This window comes from Crotalus tigris, unplaced genomic scaffold (assembly GCF_016545835.1).
Source record: "Crotalus tigris isolate CLP2741 ecotype Arizona unplaced genomic scaffold, ASM1654583v1 scf7180000018097.2503214, whole genome shotgun sequence".
Lineage (NCBI taxonomy): Eukaryota > Metazoa > Chordata > Lepidosauria > Squamata > Viperidae > Crotalus > Crotalus tigris.
Window position 1 is genome coordinate 1,653,681 of NW_024096820.1, and position 18,643 is coordinate 1,672,323.

Consider the following 18,643-nt stretch of genomic DNA (forward strand, 5'->3'; position numbering starts at 1 on the left):
GATGGGAGAGTAGAAACTAGGCAGAGCAAGTAGTCTGAAATGTATGTCCTCTGATGTCAAAACATGTAGGCTTTAATTATAAATCCAGAACTTTGACTTACATTCAGAAGCTAATAGGAAAACAGTGCAGGGCTAAAGCACCAATGTAATGTACATACATCAGCACCCTGCAGTAATCCGAATGAGACGTAATAAGGCTTGAGTTGATAATTACTATTAGAACAATTTTATACAATATTAAATGTGTTAGTTTGATTTCAAATTATGTAATGTTGTGAATGCTTTTGATAAGATATTGGTGAAAATGGGTTTGCTTCATTTGTGATGTCGATGTGCTGGCCTTGGTTCCAAAGTTTCTTTGATATTTCTCTGAGCAAAAAATAGAGACAGTAGTTTTAAACCAGGATTAGCTGAAGGTGCAGGCAGAGAATGGCCTACATACCATTATTTTCACTGTGTGAAAAGTTACTCCCTGAGAAATTTTCTTAACAGCAGTATTTATTTTCTCGTAACAGATAATTTGAAAGAAGCAAACATCTGCTTATGAGGTAAGATTTTATAATAGTAAATGAAATAAATTAATTCCAAATGCATACATTCTTTTAATCCATTTCTCTTCTAAACTGTTCAGTGCATATATGAAAATTGCATTCTATTCTAAAATAAATGTACTTTGTATTCCAGAGAAGTCCTTTGCCTATTTTTTTAACTTGGACTTTCTTTATTAATTTCTCTATTATGACATTTGTCCACAAGATACTTCCTCATAACCTCATAAATATGCATCCTTCGAGTCCTGCTCTTGGCAATTCTATGACCAGGTCTGTCCACATCTTCCGAAAACAATAGCGAAACAATATATCAACATAAATTGCACTGCCCCATGCCTAAACTTTGTTGTGTTTCTGCAGTGAGAGCCAATTTGGTCTAGTGGTTAAGGACCAGGCTAGAAACTGGGAGAGCATGAATTCTAGTCCTGCCTTAGCTATGAAATATAGCTGGGTGACTATCTCAGCCTGACTCACTTTACAGGACTGTTGCTGTAGGGAAAATAGGAGGAAGAAAGAATTATATATATGTTTGCCTTGAGTTGTTTATTAAAAAATCAAGGCAGGATATAAACAAACAAGCAAGTTAATAAGTCAGGGATACCATCCTCATATTTCATGAGGGACCGTTTCGAAGGCAGCTTGACAGTTTCAAGGCAAGTTCATGGACTTCCTGGCTTCTTTCCATTCCTATCCAGCCTCACCTATAAGTACAGGAAAAAATTGATTATTCTTTATTCATAACTTCACGGCAACCTTGGAGAACTTAGCTGCTCCCTCCATCTTTATCTTCCTGGGTATTCAATCCTTTGTCTCTCTGTGTGTATGTGTGCGTGTGCGTGTGCGTGCGCCCCCTAGGACTATCAATCTGTATAAAAAACTAACCTACAAATTGCCCAGTGATCATATGCACATTGGTATGGATCTTCGCACCACCCCCTCTATTAGATTTTCCTAGTAAACAGGAAAGCATTTGTTTAATGAACAAACTTCTCAGAACCTTGATAAATAATCTATCTGCTATTAAAATTATCTGTACCCTTTAACTGATGGAAATGGTGCATCACAAGGCAAAACCTTTTCAGCCAAGGTTCCTCAGATCAAGCTAACTTACAGAATGCTAGGACCCAAATGAAATTTGGAAAAATTGTGGCGGCTTTACCAATGCTGGACTGTTGCTGCTTTGGTCTTGCGACTGCCATGCTGCTGTACTCACATAATTCTCATTTTCAACATTCCCAAACAACTTCCATTCCTGCAATCCCTTGTTCCCTTCCCCACCAACCAGCAGCTCTCTGCTGGAAAGGGAAGGAAGGACAAAAGGAGAAAAGAAGGAACAAATGGAAGGAAGAGGGAGGGAATGTGAAAGAGAAAGGAAGGAAAGGCAGGGAGGGATGAAAGGAAAACAGAAGGCAGAGGAGAAGGGAAGAGGGTAGGAAGGAAGGAGCAGAACAGAGGAAAGAGCAAAAGCAAGAAGGAACAAAGGAAAGGGGAGGTAGGTAGGAAAGAGGTGGGTGAACCCGAAGACGCCAAATTCTTCCCCTCTTCAATATTCACTTTTCACTAGTTACACCATGACATTACACCTCCATGGTTTGACATTCCATTGGTTTGGTAACCCATCAACTGACACTAGGCCAGACAAATGGATGTCCAGTATCTTCTTAAAAGGCTCCAGTGGTGGAGCACCCACAACTTCTGAAGGCAAGCCATTCCACTGGTTAATTGTTCTCACTGTTAAGAAATTTTTCCTTAATTCTGGGTTGCTTCTCTCCTTGATTAGTTTCCATTGTTTCTTGTCTTGCCTTCTCATGCTTTGGAAAATAGGTTGACCTCCTCTTCTTTGTGGCAGCCCCTCAAATTAGGAGACTTTTATTTCAGATTTTTAGCCAGCTTATAGTTGAATCTGTATATGCAGGACTTGAAAGAGATGGAGGGAAATGAAACTTTATTTTTTCTTTCCTTATCTTCCTGGATATTTTTCACCGAAGTAAGTGGCTTAAATTCATAGCTAGCTGCCAATTCAGAACCTCAGTTCTAGACATAATGTATAAGGCAAGGAAAAAGAGTTAGAGAGAATCTGATTTCACCCAGAACAAATTTCTTGAAATAGCAGGAAAAAATAGCAGTTGAAGATGACATGCAGTTCTCTGATTGTAGTACCTTTTCAGGATAGTAAAAACTAGCTATTCCCTAGTAGGACACTTCTGTGCTATAGATTTCCTACCTCCCAGTACCTCATACAGCACTTTAAAAGTGACCAGCCATTATACTGATTTTGAAATGTAAAGAACAACATAATCCAATCAGTGCTCTGCTTCACCTTTTTCCTTCCGGCTGACCAATGGAAGAATGCAAAGAAAATAAAATCAGTGCCTAGCACTTAAGTTACCACATGTCATGGAGTAAGATCATTCCCAATCACAATGAAATGAAATTTCTAATGTCTCTCACCCATATTTTTCAATACACATTGTTTACAAGAAAACCCGAGAACCTGGGAATGAAGTTAAAAAGCTATGTGAGAAAAAGCAACTATTGAGAATGTAGACAAGTAAACCCCCTGCCCGAAAAAGAATGACATAATTACGCAGGTTTTTATTCTAAAATATAAAGGACCATATTTTAAAATTCTGCTTGCAAGATCTGTTTTTTTTCCAGAATTCCCAATCAGAAATAATTATAGTAAGTTGCCACCATTAGGCTTAACTTCCTGCTATCCTCTAGCCAAGCATGTCAAACTCGTGACGTCACATGATGTCGCGTGATGTATCGGGACTTTTTCCCCGTTGCCGGCAATGGGGTGGGCACGGTTTCGGCAGTTTGACATGCCTGCTCTAGGCTGTCTGGGTAAGGAGTTCTTAAATGCTTTATCCAGGACTCATTTTGGTCCTGTTCCAGGAAAACAAGCCAGAAATACACAACACTACCAATTCTGACATACACGGGGTATCAAACTAATAATAAAATTTTGCATGTAGGTAAATTTGGTAAGGTAATAAAAACAAAACAAAACAAAACAAAACTGAAAACACAGAATTTGAAAATCAATATAGTCAGTCCAGCTAAACTATTGCAATTACTTATTACCTCTTTGAATAGATTTTGGGATTCAGCACATATTTATTTAAACTGGAGAGAGATTACCTGGGCATTCTGTTTGCATGTCCATAAGCAAGTCCTTTCCCTCCCCTGCAGCTTCACAGAATATGACTCTGACTGTTGCTTTGCCCAAAATAAAATTCCATCTATGACGTCTAGGATTTAACTAACAAATTAGATGTTATCCATTACCAGCTGGTTCTTGGTGCAACTAAAGGTGTAATCTGGTTTTCTTCAGTTCTTCCTTTGAATTGCATAGGAGAACTCTTGGGAAACAAAAGTAGAGGCCAGCTAATAAAGTGCTTTAAGGTACACTGAAGTGCATACCAAAAGCAGATACCTTGTTCACCATTCTGCTATTACATCTGAAAGGCCCTATGAGTTTTGAAGGTGAAAGGTTAACGTGTCAGCAACTATCAGATGCCTGACCACAGTTGCATATTTCTATGACTGAACTAGTGGATGAAGTTTCAAATAAATTAGAGCAGAGACAGAAATAAATATATCAGTTGTCTAAAACAAATGAAAACATGACAGCGATCTTAGAATACACAAAGTTCAGGAAAGCTCTGTATATTATAATGTACACTTAATTTAGGAACCTAGTTATGATGGTTTATACCTAAAATAAATAAAACTAAATCTAAAATCAAAGACTGAAGAACATGCTCTAAGTTGTTACCAGTTAAGATAATAAAAATATTCTTGATCCCTAACTCACATGTTAAAATATCTTGACTCTTTGTAGTTTGGCTTATAATCCTATACATGCAATGCAACCTAATGACATAAATTCTTCTCTTAAAGTATAACTGAATTCAACAAGGTTTACTTTATATAATAATAATAATAATAATAATAATAATAGTAGTAGTAGTAGTAGTAGTAGTAGTAGTAGTAGTAGTAGTAGTAAAGTTGGAAGAGACCTTGGAGGTCATCTAGTCCAACCCCCTGCTCCGGCAGGAACCCTATACCATTTCGGACAAATGGCTATCCAGTCTCTTTTTAAAAACTTCCAGTGTTGGAGCATTCACAGCTTCTGGAGACAGGTTGTTCCACCGATTAATTGTTCTTACTGTCAGGAAGTTTCTCCTTAGTTCTAGGTTGCTTCTCTCCTTGATTAGTTTCCATCCATTGCTTCTTGTCCTGCCTTCAGGCACTTTGGAGAATAGCTTGACTCCCTCTTCTTTGTGGCAGCCCCTGAGATATTGGAACACTATCATGTCTTCTTCTCTTCGTTAAACTAGACATACCCAATTCCAGTTCCTTATATGTTTTAGCCTCCAGTCCTCTAATCCTGTTTGTTGCTCTTCTTTGTAGAGTCTCAACGGGATGATAGATAGATATATTAAAAAGAATACTAAAAATAGAAGCATGATTCCTGGGTATATACATATTGAGAATAAAACTTGTTCACCAGGAAAAGTTAAAACGTTAAAAGTTTTTATATAAAACAAAAGTTTTAAATACAAAACATTAAAAGTTTTAAAAATAGAGACCTAGCTTTCGTTGGAATAAGATCGAAGATCCTCCTAGACCACGGATATGGATGAGTGGGGAGTTGGAAGCTTGTTTACACTCTGATGAGGGACGTGTGATACAAGTGGATGAGTCATTCAATTATGCAGCAATTACAACAAATGCTACGATTGGCCGACCTGGACCCATTACGCGGTCCAGAAGGCAAGCGCAGGCATTAGCTTACATATAAATGTTCACTCCCATTGATCTATGTACGCCCTGATGAAGTTGGCAGCAGCCAACGAAAGCTAGGTCTCTATTTTTAAAACTTTTAATGTTTTGTATTTAAAACTTTTGTTTTATATAAAAACTTTTAACGTTTTAACTTTTCCTGGTGATCAAGTTTTATTCTCAATAACTAACAATCTGAATTGGTCTCTAAACACAGCATCCTTAGTGAAGCGTGAAAATCAGCATCTGCATTTCCTGCATCAGATAAGGAGAGCACATCTTTCTCCTTCTGTCCTGGCCACTTTTTACAGAGGCACGATTGAGAGCATTTTTACAAAGTGCATCACTGTCTGGTTTGGTGGCAGCAGTGCCTCAGATAGAAAGTCCCTACAGAGAACAGTAAGGACAGCTGAGAAGATCATAGGAAGCTTGCTCCCTGGTATTCAGGATGCTGCTTATAAGCGCTACGTGCTTAGATCTCAAAGCATTGTTAGAGACCTCACACACCCACTTTACGGTCTGTTTCTGTTGCTCCCCTCTGGGAGGAGATTTCAAAGTATTTCTAGCACGACTACCTGATTCTTTAATAGCTTTGTTCCCTATGCCATCTGTCTGGTAAACTCCCAAGATTCATTTTTCTCGCTATGTATATACATAACCCGAACTAGACTGTTGTTTCTCTGTCATATAATATATGTGGGTATATACATAATTCTGTATTTATTTATTTCATATTTATGTAGTGTATATGGGAGGTGGTGACCCTTTGACAGCTGTATGCAACAAAATTTCATTTTAATATATGTCGATTAGTATACATTTAAAGTGACAATAAAGTTATTATTCTATTCTATTCTATTCTATTCTTTTCTATTCTTCTATTCTATTAAATTATCTTTCAGCAGTCAGACATCACACTCTTAAGACATGCCTGTGTTTGCATGTGTACATATACTTGAAGAAAAGAATAGCTTTTCTAAAAACAGTGGAAGCAACAGTATTGAGGATGGGGAATTAAAGTTTTCCCAATAGTTGTAAAATTAGCAATTTTCCCTTCAAGAAAGTTCATTTTGCTGAATAGCAGACAAAAAGAAAATAGGGGATAGTATAAAAATAAAATATTGGCAGGGCTTTTCTTATGTTAGTAAACATTCCATAGAAGGAAATGACCAATTTAAAATTAAAAATATGGTTCCAACAGGATATTCTGTTCACAAAATAATAGAAATGTGATTGTAAATACATTTCCTTTATGTTTAACAGTTTAGTGTATTTAAAAATTAAATTTCTGTCTTTTAGGCATACACAGCAACAGACACCTAAAAAGTATTTAAAAAGTGCTTAAAATTACTTGTAAGATATTTTTAATTATAGAATCAAAAGAATGGAGAAGCTGGAAGGGACATTGAAAATAATCTAATCCAGTTCTTTCTCCCCAGTGCAGGAATTCACTACAGTATTTTTGACAGATGCTCATATATCCTCTTTTTAAATACTTCAAAGTCTACTAGCTCTTGGGATGGTCTGTTCCATTGGTGAACTGCTCTTACTATTTGCAATTTTTTCCTGATGGCCAAACTACTCAGTTTGTGATCCATCAAGATCCTTTTGGCATATGGCTTTTGTTCAATGTTCGTTTGACAAGATCCTCCTGAATCTTGGTACTTCATGAAATATATCATTGAATGCTTTGTTGAAGTTAGGGATTCTCTGTCAACACTCCATGATCAATTTGTTCCTTGATTTGTGTCAACATCAAACTGTCCTGCCTATAATTATTTAACTCCTGATTTTCTCCTTTTTTGAAGACAGGAAAACATTAGGTCTACTTCACTACACCCATTCTGTATGATCTTCAGAGGTCATAGAAAGAAGTCTTGAAACGACTTTGCAAATCCTTTAAGCTTTTTTGGAGTCTTAAACATGTTAATGGTAGCTGGGTACATCTTATTCATTTACTCTGAGTTGCTGCTCCATACTTGTACACACTGTTTTACATAGGTCCATTTCAACACAATTCCTCTTGGGGTTGAAGACAGAAGCAAAGTAGGATCTGAGAAGCTCTGCTCTTTCCCTTTCACCTCTTATTATTCTGCCAACCTCTCTGAACAGCTGCTACTTTCCTTTCTTTTCCTACTGACAAGTGAGCTCCTTTTTTGCAGTTAACTTTCCTTTGCAAATCTAAATTCCCTTTGCACTTCAGCCTTTCTTTGTTTCTAAATTGGCCCAAAAGAAATATTGAATATTAAATTTATATATTTTTCTTAGTATTCTGAAACATTTATGAAGTCCATTAAAATTGAATCAATCCATGGTAGTTTTAAATATTATAGTACACAATGAAGAAAACTCTTTAAATCAAAAGAATGAGTATATTTTCATTTCTATATTTATCTTTGTATTTGGATAGCATTAACTAGATACAATTTTGGGGATCTGAGGGATATAAAAAGATGCATTATACTATAAACTTAAATTTGCTGTATTGCAACTTGCAACTTTGACAGCATATTGACGGAATAGTAATAATAATGAAAAAGAAATCAGGACCAAATAAAGTTGGTAGGACTGTGCATGGGCAGCTTTCATTTTTTAAAACCTCTAACATTCAGTTCCGTTTAAATAGTTCCAAACCACTTCCTTTGTTTACGTCATTTGAGGGAGGGAAGAAAAGGAAAGAATTTAAGTTAAAGCAGTGCTTTTCTTATTTTTTCAAAAAATGCAGCGATGGACTAAAGGGGGTTGGTAAATTGCAACGTTCCATTAGACAAGGACCCTCAGTCATTTCCCGATTAACCAAAAGTAAAGTTTTTGCTTTCCTTGCGAAGGGTCAAGCGGTTATACCTTTGAAGCCTCTAACTCAGCTTCTTTTTTCAAAGCAAGCCCAATCTTTCGAAAGTGCCTTCTTCGCCCAGCGTAAAGGCAGGCAGGCAGGCAGGCAGGCTGTCGCAGCAGCAGCAGTCGCAGCGAACGATAGTTCAGTACCACCGCTTCTAATAATGTATGTGAATGCGGTAGCGGCGTCCCCGCAGCCTCTGAGCCTCTCTCCTCGCCTTGTAGCTGGAACTCCCGCACTGGGCTCTCGCTATCCTCGCTCTCTCTTCCTTGCTCGCTCGCTCCCTCTCTCCCCCTCCCTTTCTCGCTCTCTCGCTCTCTCTCTTACACTGCCAGCCCCTGATGTGATGGCGAAGAAACCCCGTTGACAAGGCACTGCTTTTTCATGACGGTGAGTTTCCCTTTGAGTGTATTATAATTTTGTGATAAAAATTTCAAGGAAAAAAAAACACACAACCTCCTTCCTCCCTTCCTTCGGGGAGGGAAAAGAGAGGGGGGAAAATCTATCTCCAGACTAGACAGAAAAGAAAGAGGAGCAAATTAACAACCAGGAGTTGCCAAAACCAGGATATTAGGTTTCAGCCCAGAGAGCTATTGGCTCTGGGGCTAGGTATATAAATATATATCTGGAGAGAGAGAGAGAGAGAGAGGGAGAGAGAGGAGAGGGGACATAGGGAGGAAGAAGAAGGAGAAGAGAAAAGAAGAGGAGGAGGAGAGGAAAGGAGAAGGAGGAGGAGGAGGAGGGCGATTTTGCGCGGGTGGTGCTTGGTGGGCAGATGTTAATTCACATGGAAATGAAATATTTATTTCTTTTACAGGAAGAGGCTGTGGTGGTGGCTACTGAGGGCACCTCCAAAATGTGATTCTTAAAGGGGGAGAGGCAAACAAGGAGGGGAAAGAGAGCGAGGAGAGAGGACAGATAAGGTTTCAGGGCTAGGCTGATAGCTGCAAGGTGGGCGGCGGGAGAGGATGGGGGGCTGCCCCTCTCTTGCGGAGGCCATGCAAATGTAGAGAGGAGAGGAGGAAAAAAAAGCCCCTCTTTTAATGACTCACTGATTGAGCTGGTTTAAAATTAGTTATTGTTTGGGCTTTTTTTTCCTTTTCCTGGCCACCCCCTTGGTCGTCGAGAGAGGGAGAGAAAGTGTGTGTGAGTGTATGTATGTGTCTGCGAGTGTGACTGAGGGTGTGTGTATCTGTGAGGAAGAGGGGAATCAAGTGTGTATGTGTGTGTGAGAGGGAGAGGGAGAAAGAAAAATAATCTTTTCAAATCTCCTCCCTCTTTTTTTCCCCCCTCGTTTCTTTGCTTTTCTCTAAAGCTCTCTGGTCTGTGGAGCACTTTTTCTTCCTCCTCAGGAAAATGGAGACGCTCCGTCTTCTCGCTCCTGGGCGGGAGGCTGCCGAGGATTTTTCTTTTCTTTTGCCTTCCCGCTTGGATTTGTTTTCAGCGACCATCTCTTTCTATTTCGTATTCATTTTCACCGCGTTTCTAGCATGGGTTGCGCTTTTTGACGGGGATTTTTTTTTTCTCTTAATTTCGTTTCTTACTATTTTTTGTCTCCAGTTTCCTCCGATTTCTTGTCTTTGCGTCATTGTTTCAAGGAATGGAAATGGTGATTTGTTTCGGTGTATGTAATACTGGGTCGGTAGGATTTAAATCCTTTTCGGTTGTAATTTATATTTTTTAAGCTGCAAGCATAATAAATATTCTACATCTGTAACAAGGCTTTCGTTTTTGCGTTTCGAAGATTGTGTTATGTATCTGGCATGAGATTAACCTTCCAAAAAATTCTGAATTGGTTTTGGTTAAAGAACGGGGGGGGGGAGAGAGGGAGAGAAATATCTAAAGAATAGATTAAAAACTCGATGGATCATTTTTTGGTGCTTTTTAATTTTTCCTTTTTAATCGAAACGAAAGTAGTTGAGGAGTGGGCAATATTCTTAATAAGGAATGCAAGTACAGTAGGGTTGCAGAAATGGTCGATTTTTGCTGAGAAGGACGAAGGAAACTCAGGCCTTTGTGTTTTTATCGGGTTAAATTTCACCCTCCCTAAATTGAATTTCCGAATTGAACATGCATTTCCAAAGCTCAGTCGACAAGAGTCTATTTTTCCTCACAAGAGAGTCCCTTTTCTCTGTGCCGGTCTCGTGCATCGCCGGCTGGAGAGTCAAAGAGAAGGGAAGATGGCGCTGCCTGGCCATTGGCCAGGATTTGTGGCGCAGTTTCTTCTCTGTCGTTCCCTTCCGCCGCCATTTTGAAACGCTTTTAATAAGAGGCTTTCCCCTTCGTCTGGGGCGTCTTCCTTTATTTCGTGGAGTTGCTTTCCCTCTCTCAAAGTAGAGTAAAAATGGAAACGGCGACCTTCTTCACCTTTATGAAATGTTTTTTAAAGGGGTGAAATATCTTCTACTGCGACTCATTAATTTGGAGAGAAAATCTTAACGAAGGTTGAGGGTGCCTCATATTTTAATGCTTTTAACAATTAAGTCCGGTTTCTTGTTCTATATAACAACTAATATTTGTTTTAAAAAGTTCTTCCGTCTTCATTTCCATTTACAAACTAGCTTCTTATGAAGAATAATGGTTATGGGGACAAATGGCAATGATTATTACTGTTAAATGTTAACTCCTTTTATAGAAATTATCATCAGATTGGGATATAAATCCTTGAAATAGTCTAGCCTTGAATGTATAAATCACATAGAGAAAAACATCTGTATTGATGCAAGTAACTTTAAAGAAAAGCTGTGTGGTCTATGGATTAAAAATGGAGGACCTTGGGAAATTGGATGGCCTTTCAAATTCTTTTTTGTAATAACACAATTTTACATGGATCAATGAGGTTCTGTTCCAGAAAACCTGGTAAGGGAACATAGTTAAACATTCTCCTACCTTCACTGCCATTACATTTCTATTTCTGAAGACTTGATGAAGGAGTAAAATATGTATATTTAAAACACAAGTATTAAGTTTTGTAATCTCAGAATGCTTCTTAATTGAAGTGGCAGGTGAAGTGGTATTTTTTTAGACATTAAATTTCACAAGAAACGGGGACAAAAATAGTCAATATATTGCATTTTCCAGTAATTTCCCACTATTAAGTTTTTCTTTGGTCTTCTAATTTTTCAGAATTAACTAAAACCTTTTGAAAACATTTAAGAAACTATTAATATTAGGAAATAATTGTCTTGATAAGTTTAAGAATGTGACAGTAATGAAATCAATTTCATCTATTTGTAGAGCCATTCATATCATCAATGGAAGAAGAATGATTTGGACTTGGTTTATTATTATCTCCTAATAAATAACTGATGAAATAAATGAATAAAAAAATAGTTTTTCAGCAAAGTTCTAAGTATTAATATTTATCATTAGGTAACACCTTTCATTGTATTTTGGCATTCTAAACTGGATAGTTCAGTTACCATTGTGCCTAGTCAATTGTTTAGAAGGGATTTTGTCTAGTACATTGGTTTAGTAGTTCTCTTAACAGTATCGTGTAAAATATATCCAGAAACCAAGGAAAGGTTCAAGCAAAAAAACAATTTGGATATATTGTTTAATAACATTTCAGTTTTCCTTTAAGGAATTAATCTCCATTGTTCTGTATAATCCCCCTCCACCCATTTAAAACATTTAATAGTTTAGTAAATTACATTGTAAATTCAATAAAATGTCTGCCTTCATTAGGTCTCGTGAAAGAAAGAGAAGAGGATTTATTATTTGGCAAGTAATTTGAATAGCATCAAAGAAACTAGCTTTGAAAGGAGACATTGTGAAAAAATGTATTTTAATTGGGAATTCCTACCTGGCATATACATATTTTAGTAAATTATGTTTTTGTTAGGCCTAGATTTATGTGCATGCGTATTTTTCAAACTTATTTTCAGCAGCAAATCTTATCAAATAGAAATCCCAGGATTTAAACACGGTATTTATGTTCAGAGGATGACACTGATTCTATAAATGTTTCCTCATGGTGCTAGAAACCACCTTGAATCTAAAAGTAAACCATACTTTCAACCAGAGTTGTTTCTTTTTTCTAAGGCTGTTAAAAAAAATGTACATCATGTATAAAACACAGATGGAAAGAAATTATGGGAATAGGCTAATAATGAGAATATCAATTTATAACATTTATAAATCTTGTCCATTTAATAATTGGCCCAGACTACTAAACTAATTTACATAGCTTTTATGAGATGTGTTTATTTGTTCTGCCAATCTTAGGAGTGGTGCCTTCGAATTCAAATACACATGAAGTTGAGAATATTCACCCATATTCTCAGTCATGGTTATAATTCAGATGTAGCACAGCTGTTCAGATTCACAGTCTTTATTACGTCATTTTGATAAAATAGAAAACTTTTGAAGAAAGTTCTTAATATATCAATTCATTGGAAAGATCTAACTTTATTAGAATAATAGCACAACAGAAAAAAATCATATTCAACCAGTTGTCTCATTTTAGATTTATTTTTGAATAGTGTAATTTGTTTTGAAGAAATTAAAAAAAATAAAAACTTAAAAACATCTTGTTTTGACACTGTAATTGGGCTCTCCAGTAGTGCTTCATATTCAAATCTAAAGAAGTGATTTGGTGTATAGGAGAGGCCCATACACAGCTACCTTTTTGTATCAGCTACAGTTCTATATTGTACATCCCTATTCTGTTAGTCATAAATCTTGATTTACAGCAGTCGCTTTTTCATAGATGGACCCCCCCCACCAGAAAACTGGCAAATTTGAAATTTGGTATAATGGAAAGTAGGCATCTACATCTATAATGTAATCATTTCTGTTTCTAACAATTTAAATTGCTTTGTTTCAAATAGAATAAATTGTTCTATTTTTCTCACTTTTTAGCTAGAATTTATCACTGATAAATGATCACATTTGTTTTACTTTGTTACAAAACAAAGAATGCTATGAAAGATTTAGTGTATGTATACATGCCTTTGTAGACTTGATGAAATGTACAGATGATTTTTTGGTTTTATTTTGAATCTAAAGAATAATGTGGCAGTTGTTAACAATTGCCAATTTGCTCAACTTACTTTCTATATGTCCCTATTCCAGTATATGAACTGGGCAGTTGCTGAAGCAATATATTGGGAAACGTAAGGCAGATGATATCATCTAGCTTTAAGCTCACAATCTAGAGAGGCTATAGCTACTATTATGTCTGCCACACTGTTTACAAGACCAGAACCATAAATGCAAGCTAGCAAATAACTTGACAATTTATCACAAAATAAATTATCAGGAGTAAAACTGATGTTTCCAATTTCCTGTATTCCAGTGGAAATTACCAAAAAAAAACAACAAAAAAAAAAACAACCATTTACAAGCACATTTAATATGTAGTGGGACTGATACATGACATTCTGCGTCAGTAACTTCTGAGGGGCAAAAATCATTGTACTATAGTATATGAGCAACCCAGTAAGTGGAAATGTGATTAGGGAATGGTTTCTCTATCATTTGATTAGAGGAACGCAAATTCTATATAGAGAATCACACATTCATACTCCATAGGCGTTTGTGTCATTTGTATTCATGTCTCTTCCATCTATCTATCTAAATAAGAAAAGAGTAATATTTGATACTTTATTTTATATTTTAAGCCAATGGCTGAAATATACATATTAATAAAACTTGTACATATTCTTTATAACAAGGGAGACAAATTAAGAGGAAAATGTTTGTAATAATACTAATTCATCCTTGAAATACTACTATGCAGTAAGCTATCTGGGGATTCTGAATCTTAACACAGTGTCCATTGATTATTAATATATCAAAATAATATTAAATGTGAATCCATTTTAAGTAACATAATGGGTTTCCTTTTATTTCAAAGAATAATTTGGCATATAAATATAGAAGATGGATCTATTGTCTAGAAAAATATTGGATTCACTCTGTACTAATCTATGGTTTTTTTAAACCTGTTTCTTTTAATAAAATTTGGCTGAGTTTACAATATGCCAAACAAACCATTTCATGATTTTAAATAAAACGTGAAAATATATAGAGAGAATGCAGTTGATCAGATTAAACATCCCTAAAAGATGTTGTATACAAATCCACAAAGATACAATAAATTTGAGGAAAGAAGGAAAAAAAAGCCAGTTTGGTGTAGTGGTTAAGATGCTGACCTAGAAACCTTGAAACTGACTTTCAGTCTTTAGGCATGAAAGACCAGTTAAGTGACTGGGTCAGTCATGTTCTCTTAGCCCAGGTCATAGGGTTGTTGAGAAGGTAGAAGGAAGGAAGAAGTATTGGTATATTTTCCACTTTAAGTTTTATATGAAAAAAAGGTGGGATAAACACAAACAAAAAAAATGGAACAGGATGGATAGAACAGGAGAAACAAGTTGTATTTAATGATAAATGTCAGTTACACCATGTTCTTTTGCAGATTACCTTGCCTTTGAAAACTATGACAGGAAAACAAGACCAATTAAAACTAGGAGGTGCAGTTGTCTTTAAACCGTTTATCTTTTATGCAGCCATTATATTCCAGAACAAAATCCTAATTGCTACAAGATCCAGGCAGAGGAGATAATTGAGCTTCTATGCAGGAAGGTAGATTAGATATCTCTTCGTTCTGACTCTCCTATGCCTTTAAGAGTAATAAAGTCTGTACATGAGATGAAGAGGAAATGTTTTATTGGTTATATTCTCTAACTGCTTATATCCTTCACAATATATCACAATACCTAAAAGCATATAAAGAGAATCTCAAAAGATTTCAGCTTCACACAGGAGACTTTTGAAAACCATTGTGAACCACATGTTGATGTGTCATGTCCAAATCTGAGAGAACTTTTGTACCTTAAAAGATATGTTCCACCTTGTCACTATCTGCTGTTCAGAGGCTCTGGATTTATTACATATTTTCCATCTATTGGAAAGATTTTAAGAGAGAAAAAAAATAGCAACCGTGATCAAAATTGAAGCTATAAGATTCTTGATTGGAAGATGGAAAAATGTTTGAAAATGTGGAGTGTACAACTAGATGTCTGTAGAATTCCCTGAACAAAGCTTCATATGGATGCACTTCAGGTGATTTAGGATTAGTCATGGACATATTATTCTACAATGAGCTTGAATCAGCAGAAGTCAGTGCTGTTAATTCATTTGGATGAAATAGTAAAATATGTTAGGGAATAATGCAATCAATCTGAATTTGGCAAATGTCTTGAGTTAGAAAAATAGAAATGGGCAAATATACTTGAGATTTGGGAATTATTTGTTGTGAGCCATCTGATAAACCTAACATGTAGCAAGCAAACAATTCATCTCATAAAGCTGGAAACACTCTTACACACACCTAACACTTTATTATTTATAATGTGTGTGACAAAAATGAATTAGCAGTATAAAGTTGTGAATTAGCTAAAATGCAATAAAAACAAGCCATTCAGAGGCTAAACAAACAAATGGAACACAAAAAAGATCAATGGAACATCATTCAATTTAGTTCCACACTGAATCTACAAGACAAAAACAGGTAAATATTTTGGGGATGGTAGCCACATTATATTTTGACTATTTTTTCCATGACAATATTTTGGGAAAGAAAAACTGAAATACGGTACCAATACAAATTGGATTCTGGTTTAATCTGGATCAGACTTAATTTCTGTTTTAGGCTGCAGTCCAGAAATAGACATATATATCTATACCTAGCTTGTATTACAGATACAGATTAGTGTTAGGATTGAACATGTAATCCTAATGTTAACCCATTGCATTCAGTACACCTCAAATATCTGAAGGATTGGGAGGATTTTTGGAACAGATCTAAATAGTTCTTCAGAGGTATGGATGGTGGAGGGAAAGGGTAACAATAAGAAAAATTATTAATAAGCTTCCATATTATTGGATGTAGCCTACTACATAGCCATCTTCCAATATAATAAATTAGCATGGTAAAAACACTTCCATGGTAAATGTATTTTGTAATTTCTTACATAAAGCAGTCTTTCATAAAAATAGAATTTGAAATATGTCTTATGATACAATATGAATACTTTATTGTCTTCTTAGTTGTCATGGATGATGATGATGATGAAGCCTGTCTCTTTGATCTTATCGGGTAAGATTTTATTTTAGACACTTGTCCTTGAAAAATATTCAAAATTCATTTTAAAAGGAAAGCTAGTTTGATAAGCAATTTCAGTTAAAACTTTATCCTCTGAAGCATAATTTTATTTCACAGTAATAAATAAATGATTTTTTTCAAGGAATCTGGATTTAGAATAGGTTTTCATTCAAAAGGAAGTAGGGAAGATTGTGGTTTTTGTAATTTCCCTTTATTTCCTGCAGCTTCCAGTATTTCTTGCCATTCTTCACCGTTCCAGATGAAGTTTTAAAATTGTTTTTTAGGGACATATTAAACTGCAGAAGCAGAACTGGTGAAAAGAACTCACTTTATTATGAGAGCAGTGTTCTGCAGACTATTTACCTCTGCTCATATTCATGATGAAAATGAAATAAAATTTGTATCAGTTTATTTTATTTCCTCACATATTTTCAACTTTTCCCATTTTAATTACCATACTTTCCGGCGTATAAGATGACTTTCGCAAGCGTTAAAATCGTTGCCGAAGTCGGGGGTCGTCTTATACGCTGAGTTGTCTTATACGCCGGAAATAACGGTAGTTTCTGGCATATAAGACGACTTTCTAGGCATGCGATTCGGTACCGAAGTTGGGGGTCATCTTATACGCCGGGTCGCCTTACACGCCGGAATATACGGTACCTAAAGTAGCTTGAATTACTTAGAATTTACACATGAAATCATAGTCTATCATCAATAATGCATACATAAATCACATTAAATCAATTACTCAACTTCCATAAAATATGACCCTAAATTTAAGATCAAATCCATCCACCAAAAGAAAAGTAGAAAAAAAAAGAGGTTAAACATCCTGTGTTGTCTGCCGAACCTTAGGTTTGCCATGTTCAGCTGAAATCAATCCTGGAGATTCCCTGCACCCCCATAAAGGTGTACTACAACATTCTTGTTATGAATAACTTTCAGAAATTAGCTTCCAAAAAAGATAGAATCAAACTCAAAGACCACTCTGATATGCATAAATTGACCTTGCAGGAGAAAAAATAAAAGAAGATAGTAAAAATATAAAAAAAAGAAAGTTGCAGTAGAAAGGGGAAGGGGCAGGGAACAAAATTGAATGGAGATAAGGCAAGTAATAAGGTAACTGACAGCATGGGAAAGTAGAATGAGGTAAGCCCTGTTTAGACATTCACATAAAAATTCACTAAGAAAGCTCCTCTCAAGTAACAACTAATTTTTCAAGCTAATTTTTATAGACTTCCATGATTTTTATGAGCAAAATCCGCATTTGTTTATATTGCCACCCATTCATTTGTTTCTGTTCTATAGAGCAGGCCTTTCATCCTTTTAATTTAATATTTAAAAACAGTCATTTTCATATTGGAAAATATTTTCATATATATTTACATATTTGCATCCCATAATTTTTATTTTCATCTATTTTAAATATAAAAAGCAAAACCGAACATCTAAGTTCTCTTAATCCTAGGGCATGACTTAAAGTATGATAATACAGTAGCCTTATAAAATTATGCAGATGTTGAAGAGAAGATTGTTGGTAAAGCTTTATATACTTCATGCAGAATTAAATGGAACAGAAAAACAAATGCAAGGAAATAAATAATACATTGAGAATCTCCTCAAATTCTTTGTGAGTTTAAATAACAGCCACCTAGTGAATCAGTCTTTCTGAGTATCTAGCAGGCAATAGATGGTCACATGAATTCGTTTAATGATTTGGAGGTTGAAACTTTCTTGCTGTAGTAGATTTCATCTATAGAAGACTGGCAACCAATGAAATTTATTTGTCTGAAAAAATCACTTGAAAAAATTCACCATATATGATAAACAGTAGTTTTTACTACTGGATCACAACAAATTGTGGCAAGTTCTTAAAGAGATGGGAGTACCAGAGCATCTTATTTGTCTCTTGAGAAACCTATATGATTGGTTCAAAATTGTGAAAGGAGTCCCGCAAGGCTTTATTCTGTTGCCCTGCCTATTTAACTTATATGCAGAGCACATCATGACAAGGGCAGGGCTAGATGAATCAAAAGTTGGAATTAAGATTGCTGGGAGAAATCTCAACAACCTAAGATATGCAGATGATACCGCTCTAATGGCAGAAAGTGAAGAGGAACTAAAGAGCCTCTTGATGCGGGTGAAGAAAGAGAGTGCAAAAGTTGGCTTGAAACTCAACATTAAGAAAACCAAAATCACGGCATTTGGCCTTCTCAATTCCTGGCAAATAGTTGGGGAAGAAATGGAGGTAGTGACAGATTTTATTTTCCTGGGCTCCAAGATCACCTCAGATGGGGACTGCAGCCAAGAAATTAAAAGACACTCCTGGGGAGGAAAGCTATGGCAAATCTAGAC

At 35.9% G+C, this 18,643-nt stretch overlaps 1 protein-coding gene and 1 long non-coding RNA gene across 6 annotated transcripts in view; one reads left to right on the forward strand and one right to left on the reverse strand.

The window, feature by feature from the left end:
• Window positions 1-1,079: 1,079 nt before the first annotated feature.
• On the reverse strand, window positions 1,080-8,324 carry LOC120309951. Its single transcript, XR_005557231.1, has 2 exons — window positions 8,187-8,324; window positions 1,080-1,252 (listed from the first exon to the last, which is right to left on the reverse strand). It is a non-coding gene; the product is annotated as an uncharacterized LOC120309951 (long non-coding RNA).
• Window positions 8,325-8,431: 107 nt separating this feature from the next.
• The window catches only part of BICRAL (BRD4 interacting chromatin remodeling complex associated protein like), a 28,036-nt gene continuing 17,824 nt past the window's right edge, over window positions 8,432-18,643 (forward strand). For 2 of the 5 annotated variants that reach the window (XR_005557230.1, XM_039347712.1), the window contains exons 1-2: window positions 8,581-11,037; window positions 16,234-16,282. Coding sequence is in view for 4 of the 5 variants with exons in the window: in XM_039347712.1 (XP_039203646.1) it covers window positions 10,965-11,037; window positions 16,234-16,282 (122 nt within the window). In the remaining variant the exon portion in view is untranslated. The other 3 variants (XM_039347715.1, XM_039347714.1, XM_039347713.1) reach the window with 3 other exon arrangements.